At 35.3% G+C, this 25,137-nt stretch overlaps 1 protein-coding gene across 1 annotated transcript; it reads left to right on the top strand.

Annotated features, from left to right (window-relative positions):
- Positions 1 to 1,002: 1,002 nt before the first annotated feature.
- LOC144702708 (uncharacterized) lies at positions 1,003 to 3,711 on the top strand. The gene is made up of 2 exons (XM_078574719.1): positions 1,003 to 1,095; positions 2,619 to 3,711. Exon 2 carries the CDS (start codon positions 2,626 to 2,628, stop codon positions 3,577 to 3,579), a length of 954 nt encoding a protein of 317 aa, XP_078430845.1. The 5' UTR covers positions 1,003 to 1,095; positions 2,619 to 2,625; the 3' UTR covers positions 3,580 to 3,711.
- The last annotated feature ends 21,426 nt before the right edge of the window (positions 3,712 to 25,137 follow it).

The following is a 25,137-nucleotide window of genomic DNA, read 5'->3' as shown; positions in this document are numbered from 1 at the left end:
ACTAGCGTGTCACATTTATTAGTCATAATAAACAAATTATTAACATTATTTTGTATTACTAAAAATAAAATATTAATTAAAAATAACTTTAATAATATTTAGCGATAGATCAAGATGGATCTGTCTTTACATACAATCCCACTTTGCTGCAAGTCATCACCTCCAAGCCACCAACTCCAGTCACTGCTTGCACCTACAACTTGCATGTAGTTTATTGGTGAAGTCATCATAAATTGCAAGCCACATGTCCACACATTAAGCCTTTCACTCTAAAAGTCACTGCTCAAAAACCTAAAGTTAGAAAACTTTATGTTAGAACACTTCACCTAATAAAATTCGTACAGTTAGAGCATTTATAATACATCATATTATAATATTAAAAAAATTACAACAGATAAATGAAATCCAATATCTGCATGGAATACCCGATATTGGCATCCAAACCTCAAGACTCTGGTAAATGCTGATATCGGTAAGCAACCAATATCCGATACGTCATCCGCTATCCGGGTATCAAGTAGATATCTGGAACCATATCCGGATTGCAACATGCAAGTTAGAAAAATTCACATTAAAAAATTTGTATACTTAAAAGATATATAATACATCAAATCATAATATTAAAAATTTTCATCAGATAAAGGAAAATCTAATATCTTCATCAAATAACCGATATCGGCATCCAAACCTCTAGACTCTAGTAAATGCTGACATCCGCAAGCAACCAATACCCGATGTCGGCATACACTAACTGGATATCAAGTAGATATCCGGAACCATATCGGCATCCGGGACGGGCAAACATTAATTGAATACCATCAGTGTTCTTTGGGTTTTAGAATTAAACATCAACTGCTGATTTATGAATCAGATTATTAAAATTTCATCCATTTATTTATATTAGGAGCATAAAAGTTAGATGGATTTGGATTTTTGGATAAGAATGGGGGGGCCCACAGAGAAAGCTTCTAGAACAAATAAATCTTTTTAAAATAATTCTGTGTGCCGAGAGTGAAGTCGGTGGGCGAAACAATCGATATTTCGAGCAGGAAGCTGGTGGAGGAAGAACGAATTTTTCGATCGGAGATCGCGCAGGTTCGAGATCGATCCGTTCTTGCTTGATCTTGTGTTTTCTCTTTGTTTTTCTTCTCTGATTCCTACTTCTTCAGACGGTTTTGGTGGTTTCGCTAGCTCTCATCTCTCGGTTTTTGTTTGTTTGGTTCTTTTATTTGAGATCGTGCAGTGGAAGTAGTAGTAGGTGTTGAAATCGTTCTTCTTGTGGAAGAAACTCTTGAACGAATGGTTTTAGGGTTTGAAATCTGTCCGTCGAGTAAATCTGTCTGTCTGTCGCTCTAACTTAATCTTACATTTCTCGAGGACGCTCGATTGAGAGTTTCGAATCTGGAGGATATGGCGATTTATCGTGTAACCGGGAAGCAATCGCATTGAACTCTTGGCTCGAGTGCCGCATCCGCAGTGGGCGATTTGCTCCGGGAGATCAATGCTTAGTCGTTATTTTTTAAGATCATCCAGAACTGCATCACAGAGTTTTGATGAACGATTTTTCTATGGATTATGAATTACATTGCCGCTTTGATGTTAGTTTTGGCGAAATATCGAACGACTTAACTCTATTCTTCTACGACTTTTTTATTTGGTGATGTTCTTCTCTCTAGAAAACAATTTCTAATCAAACGTTAAATTTATAGGACTGGCTCACTTGTTTTATATTTTTAGTGCTTGCGTATGAGGATGAAATATCTCCCCTGAATTTTTGTCGAGTCATCTCTTTCTCTTTCTTTCTTTCTCAGACATAGAGATGAAATCTCCATTTTTTTCTATCTCTCCGTGTCTCGTTTCAGCACTCAATATGTTTTCTCCCTACCATGGTATGGATGAAATGCAGATCATATTCTTAGATCAATAACAATGACCATGACCATAATTTTTATCAGTTTTAGCTTAGAACTCAATCTACTAATTCTTCCATCGACTGTGCTATGTTTTTAACCTCTAAAATATCACTATTTTGACAGAAAATTGGCAATGTCATACTAATTCAATATGATGTACGTCTGCTAACTCGCATTTAATCTTTGCTGTTGATTTCTATCGAAAATTTGAAGCCCACATTGATGAAAATTTATGATTTTCATGGTAGGGTTCTCCCCTTTTAATCTTTCACAGTTTTATGTTGTCCAGACTAGGTTTTGATAGTTTTTTTCTGTAATCTTCTTCTCTCTATGTATATATATTTATTGGCTTCTCTTTCTTCTATCTGGCATTCTCTCTTCTTTCTTTCTGTGTGTATACCTCTTTCACACAGACACACAATATGTACTTATCTCTTTCCACGTTCTAATCATCTCTTTCCGTTTCTTTCTCTTACTTTTTTTTATCTCTCACTCACTCTATGTTTATATTTATTTGTCTCTCTCTTCCTAACTCTCTCCAACCTTCTCTCCCTGTGTTTGTTTGCATGTAAGACTCTTTCCGTTTCTTTCTTACTTAATATTTCTCAGTTTTATGTGATCCTTTCCACCAGTCATCTATCACCATGAAGACCATGGGTATACTCAATGCATCATCTATCTAATTGATTAGTCAATTTCCTTCAGGTGAAAAATGGCAGAAGTGGCTGGCGACCCGTCTTTGGTAGAGAGTCTGGAGAAGTTGAATTTAAAGATGGAGATCAAAGACAAGGAAAAGGATCTTGAGTCAGGAAAAGAGAAGTCAGAAGTTAAGTTGGATATTAAAGAGAAAGAAGAAAAAAGTATCGAAAAAGGAAAAGAAACAGAATCTGGAGAGAAGAACAAGGATGGTACCGAAGAGCCAGAGAAAACGTCTCTGAAGGAGGAGAAGAAGAGCGAGAAGAAGCACGCTAGAAGAAACGGAAAGGGAGCAGATAAAGAAGGGAAGAGAGAGAAAGATGAGCATGTCTCTGGAGAGGAGACAGAGCCTGCAATAGAAACAGAAGAGAAAGAGGAAACCCAGAAGAAGAAAGAGAAAGGAAACGCTAGAAAGGGAAAGAAGGGGGCCAAAGGGGAGAAAAAAGGAGAACACGAGGAAGAGAAGAGAGAGAAACAAGAGAGAGAAACTGGAAGTGGGTTGGAGAAGGAAGAAGGAGAGGGAGGTGAGGGAAAGAAACCAGAGAAGGCGAAGCGCGAGAAGGGAAAGGAAAAGAAGAAAGAGAAACAAACCTGGAAGGTGAAGGCGAATCACAACGAAGTGAAAGAGGAGTATAAAACCGAAGAAGGCGTGTCGGACGGTCGTAAGGAAGATCTGGAAGAAGAAAAGGAGAAGAGAGAGAAGGCGGCGGACGAGGGGAAGAGAGAGAAACCGGAAGAAGGCGACGAGGAAGACAAGAAAGAGGAGAAGAAGAAGAAGAGGACAAAGAAGAAGAAGGAGAAAGAGAAGGGAGAAGGAAAGCCGGAGAATGCTATTGGCAAGTTGAAAGAGAAGCTACAAAAGATTGAAGAAAAGATTGAATCTTTGCTTGCGAAGAAAGCCGATATTCAGAGTGCAATCAAAGAAATGGAGGCAGGCTCAAGTGCTGTTCCTGAGCATGATCCCAAATGAACAGGAAAAGGTTAGCAAGTCTTTCTATTCATGACTCTTTCTGTTTTTCTTCAATAAAATATTGTTTTAACAGTATGCTGGGTACAATGCCTTCAATCAATTATGTGAATATTGTGGGATATTTCATCAAAACTTAGCTCCTAGAACACCAGGACAAAGGGTATTGGGCAAGGGTAGAGGAGTAAATATCTCTTGGATTATATTTTGAATTTAGAGTAGCATACTTAGCCTAATGAAAGTCTTGTCCAAAGTGTTGAGATGGAGAAAGAATGGAAAGGAAAAATTGGATTTTGAATAAAGTTTACTTTTTAATTACTTAAAAGTTGTCTTGAAAGTAATAGTGAAAGACAAATTTAAGCTTTGAGTCTCCAGTTTACCAGTTGAGGATGGTTTGAATGAAATTCATGTGCTGCACAATCTTAAATACAAGATTGTTCTAGGGAAACTTTAGGGATCAGAATCATGAAAGAGAAGCATAAAGAAAAATGTCAAGAATGTGGCATTTCTTGTGATCTGACATGTTTTTTTAATAGACTTTCATGCATAAGATGTTCCATGACAAGCATAATGAGGATTATCACATTAAAAATTTGTCTCTGTATATCATTTTAATAAAGAAAAAGCATGTTAATAGTAGGACTAGTGCTTCATTAAAACCCCTCATATTCTTGTAAATCACCTATGATGCAAGTCAAGTAATGATGTAAATCACTCATGGCCAGATTAAGTAAAACGGAGAAACATCCATAACATTGACATGAGTAGAATCAAGAGTAGTAGATCTGGGAAGGTCAAATATGAGAAACAATAGACTAATTATACTTAGGGTCAATAATGACGCCAGTGCTGTTGATTTTGGTTCTAGGAAAAGTGTTTTAGGGAGTGCCCTAAAAACTTCTATCCATCTGTCTGTGCTCTTAAATCAAAGGGACTAATCACAATCCAATTCCATCTGTCCGTCCATCTGCTCGCCCATCCATCCATCTGTGCATTCGTACTGTATAGTTCCAGATCGTCTAGGACGTGGACGATGGACAGGACGGGACGAATATTGTCCCGTCCCACATCCAAAATTTTGCAGATTCGTCTGAACCGTCCTGTCCAAGAATTCGTCCCCGGATGAAATAGTTTGTCCATGTCCCGATTCTGCCAGATTCGTCCTGTCTGTAAAAAGAGCATCCTGTCCCTCATCCCGGACGAAAAAAGTAACAATTTTTTAATGCCCTCAAATCGTTTTCTCCCTCTCTCTCTCACCCTCTCTCCCTTTTGTTCTCTCATTCTCCTCTCCCTCTCAGTCTCTCTCTCTCTCTTACTCTCTCTCTCTCATGCGCTCCCTCTCTTCCTCCCCCACAGATACTGTGGATTCCAAGTCTTCAATCTTGGGCTATTTGGGAGTTTAGATCTCATCAAGTTGGCTATTCTAATTAAAAAAGGGAAGTATGATAACTACAAATGGTAACTGTTATGCTTAGAAACATGATCCGAATTTTCAAGAAAGAAACTGTGTCACGAAGCTCTTTCTCTATTGTGATTTAATTTATCCATGAGTCATTTGTTGTTTGCTTGTGTTGTGATGTAACTTATAAGAAAGAAACCAAGGATTTTTAATTAGAAACATCAAAATCCTCTTCAACCCTTAAAAACATTATTCTTATCATTGGATTTCATCTTCTGATTGGAAACAAAAGTAATGGCGGGAGACCTACCTTGTGGTTTGCCAAGGCGACCAGGAGCAGAAACAGCTCTTTGGTGGCTTGACAAACCTACGACTGCACTAGAGGAGCTCTTTAAATACCATGTTTTGTGGACAAAGGAAGCAAATGATGCTTGCTAGAATAACTGGCAGCAATTCATGCCCGCATCTTCACTGATTTAGGGCAATGTGGTTCTTTCTGAACTATTCAAATAGATATCTAAGCTTTATCTTTGTTTGAGTGATGTAATTTGGTTTGAATCCCGTCTGAATTTTCAATCCAAACTTTTATAAATTGCCTCTTTGAAGTATTTTATCCACAACCAAGCGCCCCATCATGAATTCTGCAAAGTTTTCCTTATTTTCTGTTCAAAATGCCATGAATACCTACTAAAATATACAAATTTAATTCCAGACACATTATCTTATCGAATCTGCCTACCTTTATTTTCTATTAATACATACATTTAAGTATTAATTCCCCTTTTTATTCACTTTTACCACCCATTATCCTTGCTATATTTCATTTTGTTACTAATTTCTTGAGAATGAAAAGAAACTTTCCTTAATTCTCTCTAAATCTGCATGCTCATGAAATAACTACATCTAGCTCGTTTAAATTGCTTTTATCTATCTGTCAATGAAGTAAATAATAGCAAAAAAATAAATTTTACTGAGTGTATTATCTCAATTTATCTGTCTCTCGCTCTTCATCTCTACCTTATTTCTAATAAATCTTAATATAGAATCAAAAGACTTTTCCTATTACAAATCGTAACCTGTATCCTCTTCACAGTATTATAACCATTTATTTTCATCATACTTCTCCATTTCCTCTCAATCCTAAGTAATATATATATATATATATATATATATATATATATATATATATATATATATATATATATATATATATATATATATATATATATATATATATATATATATATATATAATACTTAATTCCCAAAAATATTGTTCCCAATATTGTCATTTCTCTTCTCCATTTCATTCTATTCCATAGTATTAATGTTCTCCTCTATCTCATAAATATATAGCCTAATTATGTTTAGTATTAGTGTCATTTACATCCTTGCATTTTTTATTGTCGATGTCTTCCTCATTCCATACATATATATGCACTATCTCTGGTTTTAATCATCCTTCGTTGTGGAAAGATTATGCATCTGATTTGGGCTTGCTACTTAATAAACAGTTCAAATTTCTTGTTATAACTCTAATGTCTGCCTTGTTTTGAACCAAATGCATTTGGGATCACTCAAGCAATATCTGAAATGGGGTAGATGATTGCAGCATGTAGCTGTTTCTTTATCTCATCTTCTACAATTTCTCATACTCAAAGAATTATTCCCCTTTGAGCTTCTATTTTTTGTTATATTTTCCTTAAGGTAGATTTTATGCAAGCATGTTGCTAGATCTAAGCCTATCAAATCAGTTAGCGACCATGCAATTGCATCTCAATAATTTTTAACTATTCTCAGAAAAAGTGATAAAGGTAGTCCAATTTTTGAAATACAATTATTTAAACATCCAACTTTATTTTTTAATATTTTTTGATGTGCTTGTAGTACTTCTGTTATTTATTCTTCACATGCATTGTATGAATGAATGTTTTGAATTAATCTGGTTGAATAATGGAGCCCACATTGGCTACCACTCAGAAATTGACCGCTAGGCCTACGTTGTCTATGTCTGTTGGGTACCTCAAAATAGAGGTTGATGACACCGTCTCATCTCAAAGCTGAAGACACAATCAATCTAAAGTTTTAGATCGATTTGTTGACATCGGCCCGAAAGAGTACCAATGTACGCTTTGTCAAGCGCAAAACCCCACCCATAGGGTCATCATGAGGAGTAATAAAAATAAGAGCACAAACATCTTTTGGTGGTATCTAGAGAAAGCTTATCATAAATTTCACGATGACATCAGTGGAGGCTTGACGAAGCATAATACTCTTCTCCACTATGAATAACTCTCAAACAAGTTGTACTTATGCGGCCTCACCATGGAGCAGACAAAGGAGGAGTTTGTTAGGTTCATCTGTGACAATGATCTTCCTTGGCGGCTTGTGAAGAAGAAGTCGTTCTGAAGACTATGGTACTACAGGAAATAAGTGGTCAGGGAGGTCCCTGGTTCGGATGTGGTCAATGCAACAACAAAAAAAAGTTATAGAGAAGTGCAAGGGAAATTGGTGGAAATGTTTGCTGACGTCCATAGTGTCTCTCTTATTGTGGATGCTTGGACATCCCAAAATTACATCGCCCTTTTAGGTGTCACTGCCCACTGGATTGACACCGACAAGATCCTTTGTGAGCTATTTCTTGGTCTTTGACAGCTTAAGGGATCCCATAGCAGCACCAACTTGGCGAGGATCACCATGAAAGTTGCATATGAATATGTCATTGAGTCAAAGCTTTGTGCCATCACTATGGACAATGCGTCTAACAACTAAATGATACTGGCTGCCATTGTGGATTCTGTGAAGACCGCAAACCCTCAATTCACTATGGAACTACATGTATCATGCATTGCCCACGTCGTCAACCTCCTAGTCTAGGCCGGACTCAAGATCATTTGTAATCCAGAGGTACGCTACGCGTACGAGATTTTTGCCCAGACACAATGCTAGACACGAATGATCCATTCAAATCACAGGTTGACAAAAGTACAACGACAAAACTTGCACCTTTGGGGCTAGCTGTTTAACGCATGAGAACCATCGTTAATGCCATTCAAGGTTCCACGCAATGAATGGAGAAATATACCAATCTCTGCAAAATGTTTGAGCTTCCAAATTGGAACAAGATAAAGGTCGACTGCCCAATGCACTGGAACTCCACTTTCATTATGTTCGAGTGTGCTCTTTCCAAGAGAGACGTACTGGACAATATGGCTATAAGGTTCCTTATGACTTCGACTAATGACTACGGCCTTCGTCAAGAGGATTGGGATATGATTGATGAATATGTGGGCATCCTTGGCCCATTGTGTCAAGGTTCTGATTTTGTATCTTGGCCCATTGTGTCAATCACTGAGCTAACATCATTGGTTATTGAGCTGACAACTTACTAGAGTAGGCTATGTACAATGCAGGGGCAGCATTGGATTTTGAACGGAGGGATGCATTGTGGTCCGGATGTAGTGCTATGCATACTACGCTGATGCAATATGCAATGCTAAATTGGGGCAATCAAATGTTTGCTATTGTGGCAACATTGGATCCATTTTCCAAAATAGGGGTTGTAGATCTGTCATGCTGCCAAGATGTGCTTTCCTATCTTAACAGACTTTTGGACTTTATATCAGATTCAAAACTACTGAATGTGACTCAGAGCAGGGAGAATTTTCAGAAGGTCAACACCCACCATAGTATGTTACATCTAGACAAAAATATATGCATCCGAGCAATCGTCAGCGACCTCGCTCCTAACCTAGACAAGAGCAGGATAAGTATCTCACATCCCATACAACGAGGAGGATACTCTGTTGAGCTGGTGGAAGGAGATCGACATGTGATACTTTCCAAACTTGACCGAAATCACACTCAAATTTCTTGCTTTATGCTGACCAGCGCATCGGTGGAGCAGCTTTTCTCAGTTGGTCAAGGCATCGCCACACATTGAAGATCACGACGCCTAGATGCAGAGGGTGTTGAGATGCTGATGATGTTACGAGCATGGTTCCATCGTGTAGACCAATACTCCTCAGACTCTGATAATGACTATGGCGATGATGACAGCTTATGTGCTGGTACGTTATGCTCCATTGCTTTCTATCCTGTGCGCAATCATGCTTCTTTCTCTTAATTCTCTCTATTTCATGTAACATAACAACGAGGGGAACAACAAGAAGGCAGTCTATGGAATTTTGTTGCTGCTTCGTTCTAACGTATGGTGTAAGTTGTGATAATTTTCTATGTTTATCATTCTACGCTTTGTGAAAAACAGCACAGTGGTGGCAATAGAATAAAGAACTTTAAATTTAACTTTTATTTTTGGTATGCTTTATCTTTATCTTACTATTTGCCGTAAGTTGTAAAACCTTTTACTATTGTTGTTCAGATAGTCCTAGCTCTATTTGCTTCATTTTCCTGCAGCAAAACATGTTCCTAATGAGTTTTTTCTTCAAGAAAAACAATTAGAATGTTACACTGCTTTCTTGTATCCATATTTTCATGGGGAATCTGCTAATTGTTTTCATTGAGTTTTCAGTTATGATATTTCCTGTTTCAACTCAATTTATACCCTAATGTTGGATCCCCTCTAAAATTCTGTTGAATACCTTTGCAAACGTTGGAAAATTTTTCACCATTTAGTTAGACGAGAAGATATATATTTTTGACATGAAGACAACAAACAGGGATTCCAAGGCTAGGTTGACATCGACCCTTGAAAATGGGTTCCCCCTTAATTGAACTCTTTTGGATATTTTTCATAAAAATCCTAATAAAATTCTCTTTTGTTATTATTTTTTAGTTTTCTTACTGTTTTATGTGCCTAATCAGTTTATACACCGATTTTCTTTCAATGAAAAAAAAATTACCGATTTAAATTTCTGCAGATATGTTGTTCTTTGGGTGTCGTTATGGACTGCCTAAAACAATTAGAGATGACAAGGACATTTCATCATCGGCATTCTATGCCACGGTGAAGATGATTTTGTGCGAGCTGGATGGACGGCTAAGTGAACTCTACTCTACATTTTGTCTTAGATTCTGAATAAACGCTGCCTATATCTCGCCCTTCATTGACGTGGTGGATGAACAATTGATTTAGCCCCACAAAAGAGCAATCATTTTAAACTCTGTGTACGTGCCTTTCATTTTAAGTCCAATGGACATTTGAAAGGGTCTGTGAAAGAAATGTCTACAGTTTCCCATTATTAAATATTTAAGCATTTTAATTTTAGATCAAGAAAAAAATAGATATATAGATATATATATATAGAGAGAGAGAAAAATAGATGTAAAGAGAGAGAACAATATAGAGATGGTGACGGACAATAAGAGAACAAAAAAGAGACGGAGACTGAGATAGAGAGGAACTCAGAATTCCTTGTGATAAAGAGATTTGAAAATTGTCAGGTTCAATTAGATTTTATGGAATGTTATTGAGTTTTATGTGAATTTAATCGACAAAAAAATGAATTTTAAAATTTTGATTTTAACTCTATTAACTGTTAAATTATGAATTTCATGTGATTTATTTAAATGATAATGGTTTCTTTCAAAATTAGTTTTCTTGTTGATTAATTTGGGGATTAAATAATGAAATTTCGACATTTCTCTTGAAATTTATTGCATTTTTTGAGAATTTAATCGAAGAATAAATAAAATTTTAAATTCTGATTTTAACATAATTATCTGTTACAATATTTATTTCATGAAATTTATTTAAGCTTGGAATTACTATAATAAAATCATAATGACATGTCTAAAAATAAATTCTATTAATAATTAATGAGGGGATAAATAATGAATTTTCTATATTTTTCTGGAAATCTATTGAAGTTTTGGGTAATTTAATTGAGGAATAAATAAATTTTAAATGTCTGATTTTACCCTAATTATCTGTTAGAATATTCATTTTACGGAATTTATTTGAGCTTTGAATTATTATATTAAAATGATAATGGCATGCCAAATTTTTGTTTTTTCTGGTAATTAATGTGGGGATAAAATAAAGAATTTTTAACATTTTTCTGGAAATTTATTGAATTTTTTGGGAATTTAATCGACGAAGAATTGAATTTTTAAATCACAAAAGGATACAATTATAAGAAAAATAAGAGTTTAAAGTAATTTTGAAAGTCAGAGGGACTCTTTTTCAAATTTCATTGCAAATATGCCCTTAAAACAGCTCTCAGTTGCGTGTTGCTGGCGTAAATATCTAATAAAATAGTTGCAAGGTCTGATTGAATTAATATGTATGTTTCTAAGTTTTTTAGGGAAATATGAAGGAGAGAGAAAGCGGAGGGACATATGTACAAGTACTTTTGGGCGGGTTAGTTTGTACACGCAAAAAAAGCAGGTACTTCAATGCAAAATGTCAAGGAATTGATATAGCAATGCAACGTTGCAAGCCCTCAACCCTTGGAAGCGAATCTGACAAATTTTTGTCCATCTCTTACAATCTATTATCCGAGAACTCTGAATGAGACACTTTTTTCGTCTGAATGGATTAGGGATGGTCCAAAGCATGCGCGCGGTTCCAAATTGTGCGATTGTGTGGCGCGGTGCGAATTTCGCACACCGCACCGCACAGAAAATCCGCACACTGCACCACACACCACGCAAGGGTCGGTGCGGTGCGGATTTTCGAAGGCCACACCCCACCACCCCCACACAACTGTACATCCTTTTGTACGTTCATTCATCCTTCTGTCCATTGATGAACCCAAAAAGATAACATTATACATATTTTAAGGCCATTTGGGCATCATTCTATAAATGTTATTCCCATCTTTATAAGATTTTTCATCTCATGCTTGAGATGGAGCATTTGGTCAAAACAATATATTTTAATGCAAATTTTGCATAATTTAGAATTCCAATTATTTTCACGCAGAATGAGTTTTAACATTAATGATTTTAATGGGTTAAATTCTCTATCTAGTTATTATTTCACCTTTTCTAGGGCTGAAGAGAAATAAATGAATAAAAATATATAATAATAAGAAGAAGCACACACAAATATATAAATGAAGAAATGTTCCAAGCGGCCAAGGCAGTTAGGTAGGTGCAATTGCACTCAAGGCTACCCACAACTGGTGAGCGAGGATGCCTCATCAGAAATGCCCTGAAACCGCACACACCAGCTAAGCCCAAGAAGGACCATCGATGGGGAGCCCATAGAGGCCCACCATTGAGGTAGCCTCCCGCACACATGTAGGGGAGATGGTATTTTATTTCATTTATCTTATTCTAATTAGACCTGTATAACTTTTGTTTTTCCAGCATCTTCCGATATGGGATTATATCTTTGTTTCTTTCAGCTCCATACCGGGCCTGACCGATGAGTGATGAGATAGATCGCGACCCAATAGGCTGTAATGCTAAGAGAATTAGAAAGAAAAAATGACCAGTCTTTGAGCCGACCAGGCCCAAAACCTGTGTCATATTAGATTGCCTTTTAAGTTAGGAAATTTAATCTCTGCCATCTGATCTTCCTAAAGAAGAGTGCACAACAAGATCCTTTTTGATCTATTCATTTTTCTCTTTCTTTTTCTAGGCCTATAATTTGGCCACAATGAATGATAGGGACAGTGGGGCCCATGGATGAACACATATGAAGAGAGGAAGAGGTTGACTAAGCTGATGAAAAATCATCTGACTTGGCTCCTAGGTACATCAAAAGAAAAAGGGTCCACAGATGCAATTGAATGGCGGTCATTAACCACTTTTAAGCTGACATCTAATGGCCAAGGCTAGATACATCTTCTATATCCCTAGCGATCATCCTCCTTCTGGCAGACAATGGTTTTTGGCTGAGGGGGACTGCCACAGGCAATCAGACGGAATGGAACGACCCCCCATGGCCATTCCATACTATCTACAGCCATGGGAGGTGATTCCTAGGCCTTAAAGAGGGCACCGTGTCCCTAACATTCTTCATCTCACAATCAAGACACAAGTGGCAGCGGGAGACCCTTCCTGCGGTGGGACAATGTGGGGGAGTGCCGTAACACCTTCCCAATGGCTCCAATTGCCCAGGACGATGCCTTGGGAGGGCTAGATCTGATTGAAGTAATGCCAGCACGGAGAAAGGCGAGAGGAGAATCACACCAAATATCTATTAAATATATAAACTACATATTTAATGACCTTTATTCTAATCCTATATTCTACATTAACCTAACTTAAGTACCAAATTCACCTCTAAAGGCCAGTTCCTGTGAAGAGGACCTCACTTCCATTATACAAACCCGAGTGAGTTTTCTATTTTTCATAATTTTTTTTGATTTAGGAAAAATAAATTACAATGACAGTAAACATACATGTGCAATTTCCCTACATAAAATACATACAAAACACATCAAATTTTAAAATCCATTTTCATATGATACGTATGCATTTATTCTTGAAAAGCTTAAAATCACCATTTTTTTCATTAAAATTCTATCTAGCGCTTGAAGGCCATTTTTTATCTCATTTAGAATTTTTTTGGAACTATACTTTCTAATGGCATTAGGCTTATAGTGCATTGAATAAAAAGAAGAAAAATAAGAACAAACAAAAGGGGTTTTTTAGTGGCCAGATGAAGGAGGGAGTTGGCAGCACTCAAGCTAGCTGCCAACTAACGAGTGTACAGGGCTCAAGGTGGCCAGAAGGTGGTGAGAACTTCCACACATGAAGCCTCCAATTGGTGGCATATAGAGGTCCACACAGAGCCCATATAAGGCTCACATGGAGCCCACAAATATGCCCGTGCACACATGTGGGAGATGGTAAGTTATTTCAAAGGTTGGAGAAAAACATTGCATTTATATAGTAATTTTTAATTTTGCTTTCTCAGATATAGGATCAATTACAACCTTTCAAGTTTCAACTCCATATCTGGCTTGTCCAAGAAGCAACAAAGCGATCGCAGCCCAAAAGGCCACAATCTTACGAAATAAAAAGAAATTATGACTAGGCTTTGAGCCGACCCAGGCCAAAGCCCAGGTCATGTCGGGCAGTTTTAAGATTGGACAGTTAGATCTGTTTAGTTGTAATTAATCATTTTTATTTCTTTTTCAAGCTTTTTGATTGGCTGCAACCAATTAAGAGGACAAAGGGACCCATAAATGGAAAAATCACTAGGGTTAATGATGACGGAACAACTCACGGGGTGGTCAACGGAGCTACAGACATGGTGAAGAGGGTAGAACATTGACAAAGCCGTTGAACCCATTCAAAGGGAGAATTGGACGGCCGGGGGTAGTCCAGTCCTTCTCCACCCTCGCCCACCATCCTCATTAGCTGGTCGGTGGAGGCCAGTGATGAGGGGACCGTAGGGCGATCCAATGGCTCCTGGGGAGCCATTGGATCAATCCTGATGTATTAGAGGATCAAGAGAACTTCTCTCAACCCTTAAAAGATTAAATTTGAAGGGTCTAAGACTTATGTTACTACAGGAGAAGAAGAGCGGCGAGAGACTCTTCCAGCCGTAGAGCAAGGCACTTTGCTGAAGACTCCACCCACCTAGGATGGTGCCATAGAGAGTACAAAGAGATGAAGATTGGTATTCTCTTTAGAATTAGGTAACACATCTTCTTCTTAAACACTTAACATCCAGATATCTCTCTATCTCTCTCTCTCTATATATATATGTATATACATATACACCATTTTCCCTCTCCTCTTATTATTATTATCCCTTTTACTCAAGCTTTTCTAAATCCAAAAAATAACTAATTCCGCTATCTATCTAGTTAGCTATAGTATCTTAGGTATTCTTCATACATATCTACTTAATTATCTTATTAATTAAATGATCCCTATACTCCTACTTATCTTTCCTATTCTTAAAATCCAAGTACACATATACATCTTTTCAGCTACTTCAATCCATCACTGAACTCATGATACCCACTTTCTCCCACTTTTATAATACTTCTTGTCTCTTTTTATTCTTCTTATTACCTCTTACTAAATTAACTACTTCCATAAAATAACTACTTACAGATTATTACTATAACCCCTTATTCCCTATTTAACTCAAATCCTAATGTCCATTATCATTATCTCTATCTCTTATTAATAATATTTTGTTATTCTATATACATCAGTAATCTTCTGTACTTCTTCACGATCTACATTAACATCACCTATAGCTCTAATACAACTAATCCATTTCGAGTCTCTCACTAATTTATTATCTCTAATCTCTACAAAAGATATAAATACTATATTATAATCTCTCTCCCTCTTGTTCTCTCTCATTTCAGTTACTATTCATTATTATTGGATATTATCTTAAATTATCTAATCCATTAGATACTACTCCCTAACTACTAATTACTTATCTTCTACTCTATTCACTATCTTTATTCTTATTATACTCACCCTTAAATAGAACTCCATTATTACATTAACATCTAAAGGACAGTCCCTGTGGAGACGACCTTGCTATTACTATATATCTGAGTGAGTTTCTATTTTTAAACAAATTTATTTGGTTTTAGGGAAATTAAAATTACAATGACACAAAAATAAAGTACACAAATTTCCTTCATTAAATTGGCACCGTTTCCGGGACCGGTGTCTCTTAGAGTGATTTAATTTAGAGTTATTATTATTCTCCACATACTTTGCAGTCACTTGTCATTCCTTGAAATTACATACATTTTGTTGGTAGTCCTTGAGATTCACATAGAAGATACAAGTTGGTTATTGTCTTTATTATATATTATTTGGCAAGCTAATACGAACAAGGAAAAATCATAGCAAGTAAACAAAATTAAGTCACATGACTTGATTGAGTATAGCTAAATCCTCAACCACATTTATTTACTTTTGTCTTATTTTTGTTAAATTTAGATAATTGCCCTAAATCTCTAGTGCAGACGAAAAAAAAACTCAAGTATGTGAAATTTTTTATTTTGGTTTGTTCTGATTTTTTATGAAATACTTTTACTTTCATATCGCTATGTAGTGTTTCAAATATAAAAGTTCAGCTATGTTCTTGATCAGCTTCTTTCAATTCAGAGTTTATATTTTGAGTATATAAATTGCATCTATTGTGAATATGATAAAAAGGATAAGGAGCTAGAGATATTTATCAAAAAAATTCAACTAAACCTTAGGTGTATCTTTTTGGGAGTTGGTACGCCACACTTCTACTGGAAAGTAAACAGATCAAGATATGTTACTTGACTACTTGGTGCAAGGAGATCCACTACATAGGAGGGTTGGCAGCTTATAAATGAGCGGAGATCATTGCAACATCCACAAGTAGAACCATTTGAGTTACCTTCAGTTTAGGCCCATCAACATAGTACGTTCACCGATTGGCGAAGGGATAAACTTTAGGATAGAATCTCATTCTGTTATCCTACTACCAGTCTTCTTGGGGTAGACTACAGAAGACCCCTATCGATTGATAGAAAACCTCTCTAGAGTGTGTGAGATGAACAACTATCAACATGTTCCATTCACCTTGAGAGATACATCAAAAGAGTGGTTCATGAATTTATCCTTGGAGTTGAACTCCTGGGATGAGATAGAGCAAGTCTTCATGAATAAATTCTACCAAGAAGTGGGAGAACTGAAAGGCTACTAGAGATTCTCACCAAGAAGTGGGAGAACCATTCAATGAGGCATGGGAGCGGCTAAGGGAGTACACTAGAACTTGCCTTCACCATTGTGTGCCAGAGTTCTATGAAGGATTGAACCATCATGACATGCTGATGTTGAATGCCACAAGCGTAGGAGCATTTATGAGCAAGCCTTGTAATATTTAATGTTCTTATTTTTCTTTAGGCTCTCTGATTGGCTGTGATGAATGACGAGGATGGGGGTACCCATCTGCAAGCGAATCACACATGCAGATGCTGGTGGGGCAAGCTGATGCGGCTGTTGGCAGAGCAGTTGACATAGCTAAGAGGGTATAGCATTAAGAATGGGTTCACGACAGTGATTTAATCGCAGCTGTTGAACACATTGAAAGGGGGGATCGGATGACTGGGGGCCAATCTCCTCTTTCCCCACCCCTCGGCTGCCATCCTTGTCGCCTGGCCGGTGGAGGCTGCAAATGAGGGGACCATGGATTAACTCAAAGGCCCTACTGGAGCTGTTGGATCAGATCTGATCCCTTGAGGTTCGAGAGAACCATTCTCGATCCCCTTAAAGCAAGACTTTTTTGAGGGCTAAAGGCCCATCTCTCATCGCAGGAAGATGATGACAAAGATCCCTTTTGGGAGTTTGGAGCACTTGATGGCATTGTTACAGCTTTGTGGGTGTGCATACGACTGAAGAAGGCGTTAGGGAAGAGCAAGGAACTGAGGATTCTGCACCAATAAAGAAGAGAGGATGGGGGGAAGCAACACATTGAAGTTAGGGGGTGGAAGTCGTCATCCTGATCCCTGTTCCTCGATTCAAGAAAGATCTAGTAAATTTTAGCTCGATTTAGCTGCAATTCAGTATAATAAAATTACAGATTAAATACAGATCAGTTTAATCACTTACCTAGTTCAGTTTGGTCGAGATTCAATACTGTAGTTTCATTAAGGCACATCGAGCAGCTAGTGTTCATTGGAAGATATTAATCGATTCATCTATGATCTCACTGATCGGAAGATATTATAAAAGTCTATACATATAAACTTACCTCTTTCTTGTATCCTTTTTGAGGCATTGTTTCAAACACTTGTATGGTGTTGCAAGAAACACCCAATTTTCCCTCAATTCTACTTTTTAAAAGAATACTAAAAAAACTTATTAAATACATCTACTTGTATAAAACTTATTCCTATCATTCTAAGCTACCCTAAATGTGAAATAGTAAAAATATTAACATCTTAAGTACTTTTATCTTTTTATTATCTGTATCACTCGCCATTTTTCTATCTAGTTAAATGAATTCCTCTAAAACTACAAAAAAAATTATTATATTTCCTCTCATCATATTCAAGGTCTTAGTATATCTATATATCACGGTGTAACTATATTCTCATATATATCAATATCTAAGTGAATAATACCATAATATCTCCTTCCCTTTAAAAATAATAATTCTATTCCCTTTCTTTCTTTCACTCTTCATCTTAGCTTCTATTAAACTAAAGAACTCTATAAACTAACTACTTACATCTTCTTACTAGAACCTCTTATTCCCTATCTTACTAAAATCTTAATATCATTATCCTTAAGTTCAGTTTATATTTTCCATATAGATTAATAATAATTAAATAATTAACCTACTAGCTCCTGTTCATAGTAATTTACCACCTATTTATCTTATTAATCTTATTTCCTTTGTTAACTACCTATATTAATCTCATCTATAAATATTACTCCGTTTCAAATATCTTACTCCTTTGTTATTTCTAGTCTCTATAAAAGGATATAATTAATATGTGATATTCTCTCTCATATCTAGTTTCTCATGCATCTAATATTCCGTCCACTTACTAACTACTCACCCCTTCTTACATTCACTATCTTTAGTACTATTATTAGAGCTCCTTAACTATAACTCAATTATTAAATGCACATCTAAAGGCCGGTCCCTATGGAGACGACCATGCTCTAACTATACATCTGAGCGAGTTTCTATATTTCAACAAATTTAGTTGATTTAGGCAAAAGAAAATTACGATGCCATTAAAAAATACACACATTTGGCTCCATTAGATACCTACCCGCATTCTGGAATGCCAAAAAGGTCAGCTCTTCAAAGAGAATATGGATTCCCAAAGTAATAATTAAGGAATTCACCTGATCTGAATTGAGCATGCAAAGGTCTGGCTGAAGACGTAAAAGTCAATGCTTGTAGGGAGACGACCCAGCCCCCTATCTTGATTATTTCCTAGTTTTCATGTAGATTTGATTTTATGATTAGAAATTTATTTTATTTGCCAATAAAATACCAAGGTGATTCTTCAGGAGTTACCAAAAGCCATCAACCAAGGAATCAGAGAAGAAGTCAACCCTATCTTCAAATCGAAGAGCTTAAAATTTAGGGTTCTTTCTACCCCTCCTTATTTCCATGAACATCTTCGATAAGAATAAGTGATGTATGTAGGTAGAAAACCTAGTTAGACTCATCATATATATATATATATATATAGATATTTTTCTCATGTCATGTGCCACATATTTGATGTATGAATGTACACCTTCTAGTACTAAGCCCCCAAGACAAGTATTTCTTAGATGTAGATTGACCGAGGGATCTAGCGTCTCTAGAAGAGAGTGGTGAATTACTTGATAAGGGAGATGAGTGAAGCTAAGAACCTATCACTTCTATCATGATCAAAACTCCTTCGAGTCTCATTTGAGAGTAGATTGCGAGTTAGTGTACAATTTTCTGTAATATCTAAAGGATGGACATTACTAATTAGATCTTCTAAGCCTGTTCTTCAGTCATTGGTTCTCACCTAATAGCCTTGAGTGGTGCTTTCAATCTCTTGGCCCATCCCTAGGCTCCTTACATGTATATCTTCACCCTAAAAATTTATAATGCTCTAACACCAACAAGAATGGTGAAAGCTACAAAAGAGCAGCGCAATAAGCAGGATGTAGAGCAAGGGCCAGACTTATGTGAACGATATGCCTTGTGTTTCTAACCCCCACAAAAGTAAAATTTAAATAAATTATGAAGGGGAAAGTTAAATAAAAAAATCAGAGGCATCAAGTTTATACAGCCGTACTTTCTCAAATAGAGTGGCATACAATATGCATGACCAGCTAGATGGTGGGATCAATGGGTGTTGGGTAGTACCCAAAGAAAGAGCAGGATTGAAATTTTCCTTAGTGCATAGAGAAGTTCGCAGAGGACTCAGATATTGACTAGTCCAAGTGAGTACAGAGACTGATAGATGGTGAGAAAGTCTCCCAGAATACCCCTCACCTTCAAAGGGAGCTAACCCATGTGAAGAAGAACTAGACTCCAACTCAACCAACATCATGAGAAAGTATTTTGGCTTGATCATATATCATTACTAAGGGGCTAGTAATGTTCAAGTAGGAGGGTTTGCACCCACCCATCCATTCATCTCTGTTCGTTTTTTCATCCATCCATTCATCTGGTTTTTCGTGGAGTCCACATGTTCTATGTGCCTGCATCACGTACTTGACATTTATCTCTGTCATAAATTCAAAACCTGTAGGATTTTTATTTTGTATGCATGTATTAGGTGTGTTAAGATTTTTTATATCTCAGGTTCGCATGTACCCATCAATTCTATATTCGGCTTGGGTTTAATAGGAGAGTCTGAATCTCATTTCATGGATGCTTCCATCATACAGTTTATTTGTGCTCAATGAGACAACTATAATTCATTTTTATCTCATCTTGTGATTGAAAAGAAAAAAGGAAAGGTTTCCTTAGGAAAATATCTCACTTATTTTCATCATAACCATATATATCATATAATTTTCTTTGAAAAAACATGCAATGCATTTTATAGGATCCAAATTAAAATGGTTGGGTCTAAGAGTTTTGTACAATATTTCTAGCTATGAACCAACGGGGATTTTCTGATTGTTCATTTGTTCACTACCCCAAATGACATCTATTATCCTTGGGATCCAAACAACATGCTTAGAAAAGATTGAGTTCCAGGCTAAATTTATCCAAAATTTTATGTTTCATGATCCTACAATCTATTCAAAAATATGGACCAAGATGGATTATTTTTTACATGGAAGGTTACAGTTGATGTTATTGTTTATTTCATGAAACTTTCAAGCCTCTTTTTGGGGTACTACATCAATATATACTTACTGAACTTTAAAAAAATGAGTCGTCATTATAATGAGAATTAATATTTTGATGACTGTATGTTTGAAACTAATATTCAGTGACCTTTAAATCATGTGCCATAATTAATTTAATTGATACATTTATATATGAATATTATAAAGCACACTACCCATGTTCAGTTTAAGTAATAAAATGTTTTTTACCTTAAATGAATGAAACCATTATCATGCATAAATACCTATGTGTCTAAGTGTCACATCATCCATGATGATTTCAATGTTAAATAATAATTTATGTTTAAGTTATTTATGAGAGCTTTCATGATTTTAGAAGAACATTGAATGGAAATTTATCCTTCAATGATAAAATAGAGTACACATAGATAGAAATATGAAATGAAAGACATTTAAAGGGGCCACAAACTATTCTGAAGAGAAGTTTGATGAATTAGTTTTCAGGGAAAATGTCATTCAACTTTTAAACTCTTATTTTTGTCATTAAATATTTTATAAAAACTTCACCAGTTTCCATTCAGACAGTCCATGGTAAAATAAGTTTATATTCATATCCATATATTATCCGTAGATTCAGGGAATTAATATAGTTCACTGACCGTAGTAAACTCCTCCTCGTTGTACCGAAATGGAGGTCTGATTTGAACGACCAGGTACATCATCACATTTGACACCTGAGGAAGGTACAGCCCAACTATGAAGTACAATAGCAGTTGTTAAAATCATACGTAGATGAGTTTGGCAGGTAACTATTGTCCAATTCTAATAAATGTCATTGACCCAATTCAGGATCACCTTTTGGAATACTCATAAGGTTGGGTTGACGCTCACCTCCCCCCGAACTTTACTTGCAAGTTTGAATATCCAATGGAGCACATTAATCATTATTATTAATTCACTGGCATAAAACTATGTCTTTTAATTATCATTATTATTTATAATTAGAAGGAGATAAAAGTTAGAGTAAATATATTAAAAGTGAAAATATCAATATAAGACAAAACGTTTGAGAAATTTTCCTTTATAAAATAAATGATAAGATCAATAAAGTATAATGAATTTTGCATCTTGATGGTTTCATAAGTTGGGAAAAATATTGAGGATGTACTCATATTTAAAATATGTTAATTCAAAAGGGATAACATTGATACTTCAGGATGAGAGGATTAACCTTGTGTTTTTATGTTCTCTCAAGTCCAATTGATTTGTAATATAAATGTGATTACATTTATAAACCATGACAAGTACATTTATACCTTTGGAGATTCAATGTTATTGTCAAACTTGGCCAGTCTCTTTTGGGTACATGTACTGGTGTGATAGATAGAGACGTATGTAAGTAATAATAAACTTATGCGCGAGTTCTTTCTTACCAAATTCCAGTCTCCCATTTCCTAATTTGTTACTACCCTACTACATTATTTATTGAGGCTATTTGGACCGATCTCATTGCTAAAGTCAGCTATATGGAGTAAAGAGGATAATATAAAAGAATAGATCAGCTCACAGGGGCTAGAATACAATACACCATGTTTAAAATCTTGATCCCATCTTTTAATCAGCCACTCTTTCTATAAGTAATCATGTTCACCAGTGCGACTCAATTATGACTCATGTGAGGTTAGGTCTTTTGTATAACATCTTAGGACATCACATAAGTTTTCTAGAAGACGCAAAAGATTAAACTGTCATATGAATTGTTTACTATTTCAAATTATGAATATTTTTTTTGAACTTTCATGTTGACGGTAAAATATCAATTTCAATTTAAAATATAAAATTACCACTATTCCAGAATGATCAAATATATATATTGATCATTTATTTACTCATAACTATTCTGATTATAAGAATAATTTAACGTAAAAAATTCATATCAATGACTAAGATTAAAAATTAAAAATAAGAAAGCATATAAAAATTAGTGCTATTAAGGACAATATCAATTAGGAACATGTTGAATTTATGTCCAAGTTAAATTATACTCCATCATTTTAAGTTAATTGTGGTATTTTCTAGTTGAAGGGGAGAGGCACAAACTCAAACTAACTGTTCTTAGTTTGTCACATAAACTCCCTTTCAACTCGAAGCTATAGCACCACACTTCTTCAACTGTCAGTTTATGTGAACTTGAAAATAATAAAACTATTTTGTAAACACCTTATATATCCCAAAATATTTTATAAAGTTTTTAAAAAATGAGGACATGACATTTGTTGGGAGAACAAAACTCATCCCTGGGGAACCAAATGTAATTTCTACATGATAAAGAATAGTTTAAATTTTGTTAAATAATTTTTATATGTAAAATATGTCGTTCTATCACAAAGTTAAAAATTATTTATTTAATTTATGACTTTCTACATGACATGTGACCTACTAAGGAAAAAGATGAAATGTATTCAGAAGGAAATTCTAAAAAACTTACAAGGTATTCACCCATACTTTTTTCGCTCGGTGGTATAATGAGGTCCCAAATAGAAATAAACTAACATTAATGAGCCAATTGGGTCAGGGAGGTTTCACACAACTTGAAATTGTATGACAAAAATTTCCTGATATGAAAAATGTTCTTTTATTCAATGGTTTTGTAGTTATTTGAAAGAGTTGCATAATATTTTCATCATTTAAACATTTGAGTAAATACCATGGAAAGTAAATTGTATGACAGTCCCATGCGAGTAAAAATCATTTATATTCCAATCAATTTGATGAATTCTGAAGCCATAATTTATGTTTTATTGTGCCTATACTAATGAGTTTGAATTCTATATATCAGTTTAAAATTAAAAGACGCTGATTCATATGGGTAAGAATCGTTTGATGATAAAGAAAAATGGAAAAAATTGGCGATATGTTTAAAATTATATGTTCAAAATGCATCAAATATAGAATTATGATAATTTAACATTTGATTTGTACTTAATAATAAACGAAAAATTCAAATAAAAATTGAAAGGAATTTAGCGTAAGCCTCAAGTGTATATCAGCTTTTGAAAAATTAGAAAAAAATAGTGACATTTCCTCATTGAAAACCTCTTTTTACTCTTTAATAAGAAATTAGAGTTGATCCTGGTGTAGTAAAACATACCTAATCTTCACATTTGTTTCACCTCGCAATTCTCCTGTTTGATCCATTCAATCTTACGTAACATGGCTATTGAGTTTTCGAGAAAAAGTCCATTCTTCAATATCATGATTGGGTTGGCCAGGCCAGACCATGAGTCAACTATCATGATTGGGTTGGCCAGGCAAGACCATGAGTCAAGTATCATGATTGGGTTGACGAAGTCTGATCATGAGTGAGTAGAAATTAAAAAATGTACATTTGTTCCAGCGGAAATACTAGGAATAGTTATACCACTTCTACTAGGAGTAGCCTTTTTAGTGCTAGCTGAACCTAAGTTTATGGATATTTTGCAGTGTGAAAAGGGTCCTGATGTAGTGGAATTGTTTGTATTGTTAAAACCTGAGGCAGATGGTTCAAAGTTGATTCTAAAAGAATCTATTTCACCGAATTTTTATTTAGGAAAAAAAGGTCAACTGTTAAATACATTATAAATACAATGAAAGTTTATTAAAGTCAGAAGTATATAATCTAGACTACAGGAGAGATAAATTAAGAATCTTATGATTTTTCCTAAATATTTTTTATTTAAATTTCAAAGATATGGTTATATTTGTTTACTTCTAGGATTCTATACCTCATCTGTATAAATAAATTTATACAATCCACTTGAATATTACAGAAAAAAGAAGCTTTAAAATAAAAACTGACTCTTCATGAACTGGGATATGGGTTATACAAAGTTAACGAAAAAATATTCCTTTCTATGGTATAAAAATATCATGATATATACTGGTAGATTCTATGTAATTTATTGATTTTCCAAAGTTTCATTATGTAGCAGAATTCATAGAAATTGAATGGGATTTAGAGCATAAACATAAAATCATCACATCTCCTTATGAGGAACTGATTCTACTATCATTTTTGTCCCTGGAAGATTACATTGAATCTGTCCACTTCTCCAGCTATTAGAAGTATCCAGAAAATCTCCAGAAATAAAATGGAATATTTAAGAAATGATAAGGCATGATAAGAGTGACAAAAATTATGAGTTGACGATCAACCTTGATTGTCACCCATGTTGCTTTGTTCATCTTCCATGAGGTTGATATGAGAGTTCCTAAGTTCCTGTTGATCCCTTCCAATATTTTCTATCCTATCTAGCATATTTGCATTCGGCTCCATCATCATCATCTTCATCATCTGCATTATGTTAAAACCACATGCCGGAAATTGTGATTGATATTGAGGTGGAGGTAATGCATTGATCTCTGCTGAAATGGATCCCTAGATTCACGATTGAAGTTTTTGCTTCCTCGATTTCCCATTATGCTCCTTGAACTTGGCTTACA

The sequence above is a fragment of the Wolffia australiana genome, chromosome 4, assembly GCF_029677425.1.
Source record: "Wolffia australiana isolate 7733 chromosome 4, ASM2967742v1".
Classification (NCBI taxonomy): Eukaryota; Viridiplantae; Streptophyta; class Magnoliopsida; order Alismatales; family Araceae; genus Wolffia; species Wolffia australiana.
This window is presented reverse-complemented; position numbering and strand designations above follow the sequence as displayed.

Excerpts from the sequence above, each read along its gene's own strand:
- LOC144702708 (XM_078574719.1), top strand. The coding sequence starts at position 2,626 with ATGGCAGAAGTGGCTGGCGACCCGTCTTTGGTAGAGAGTCTGGAGAAG.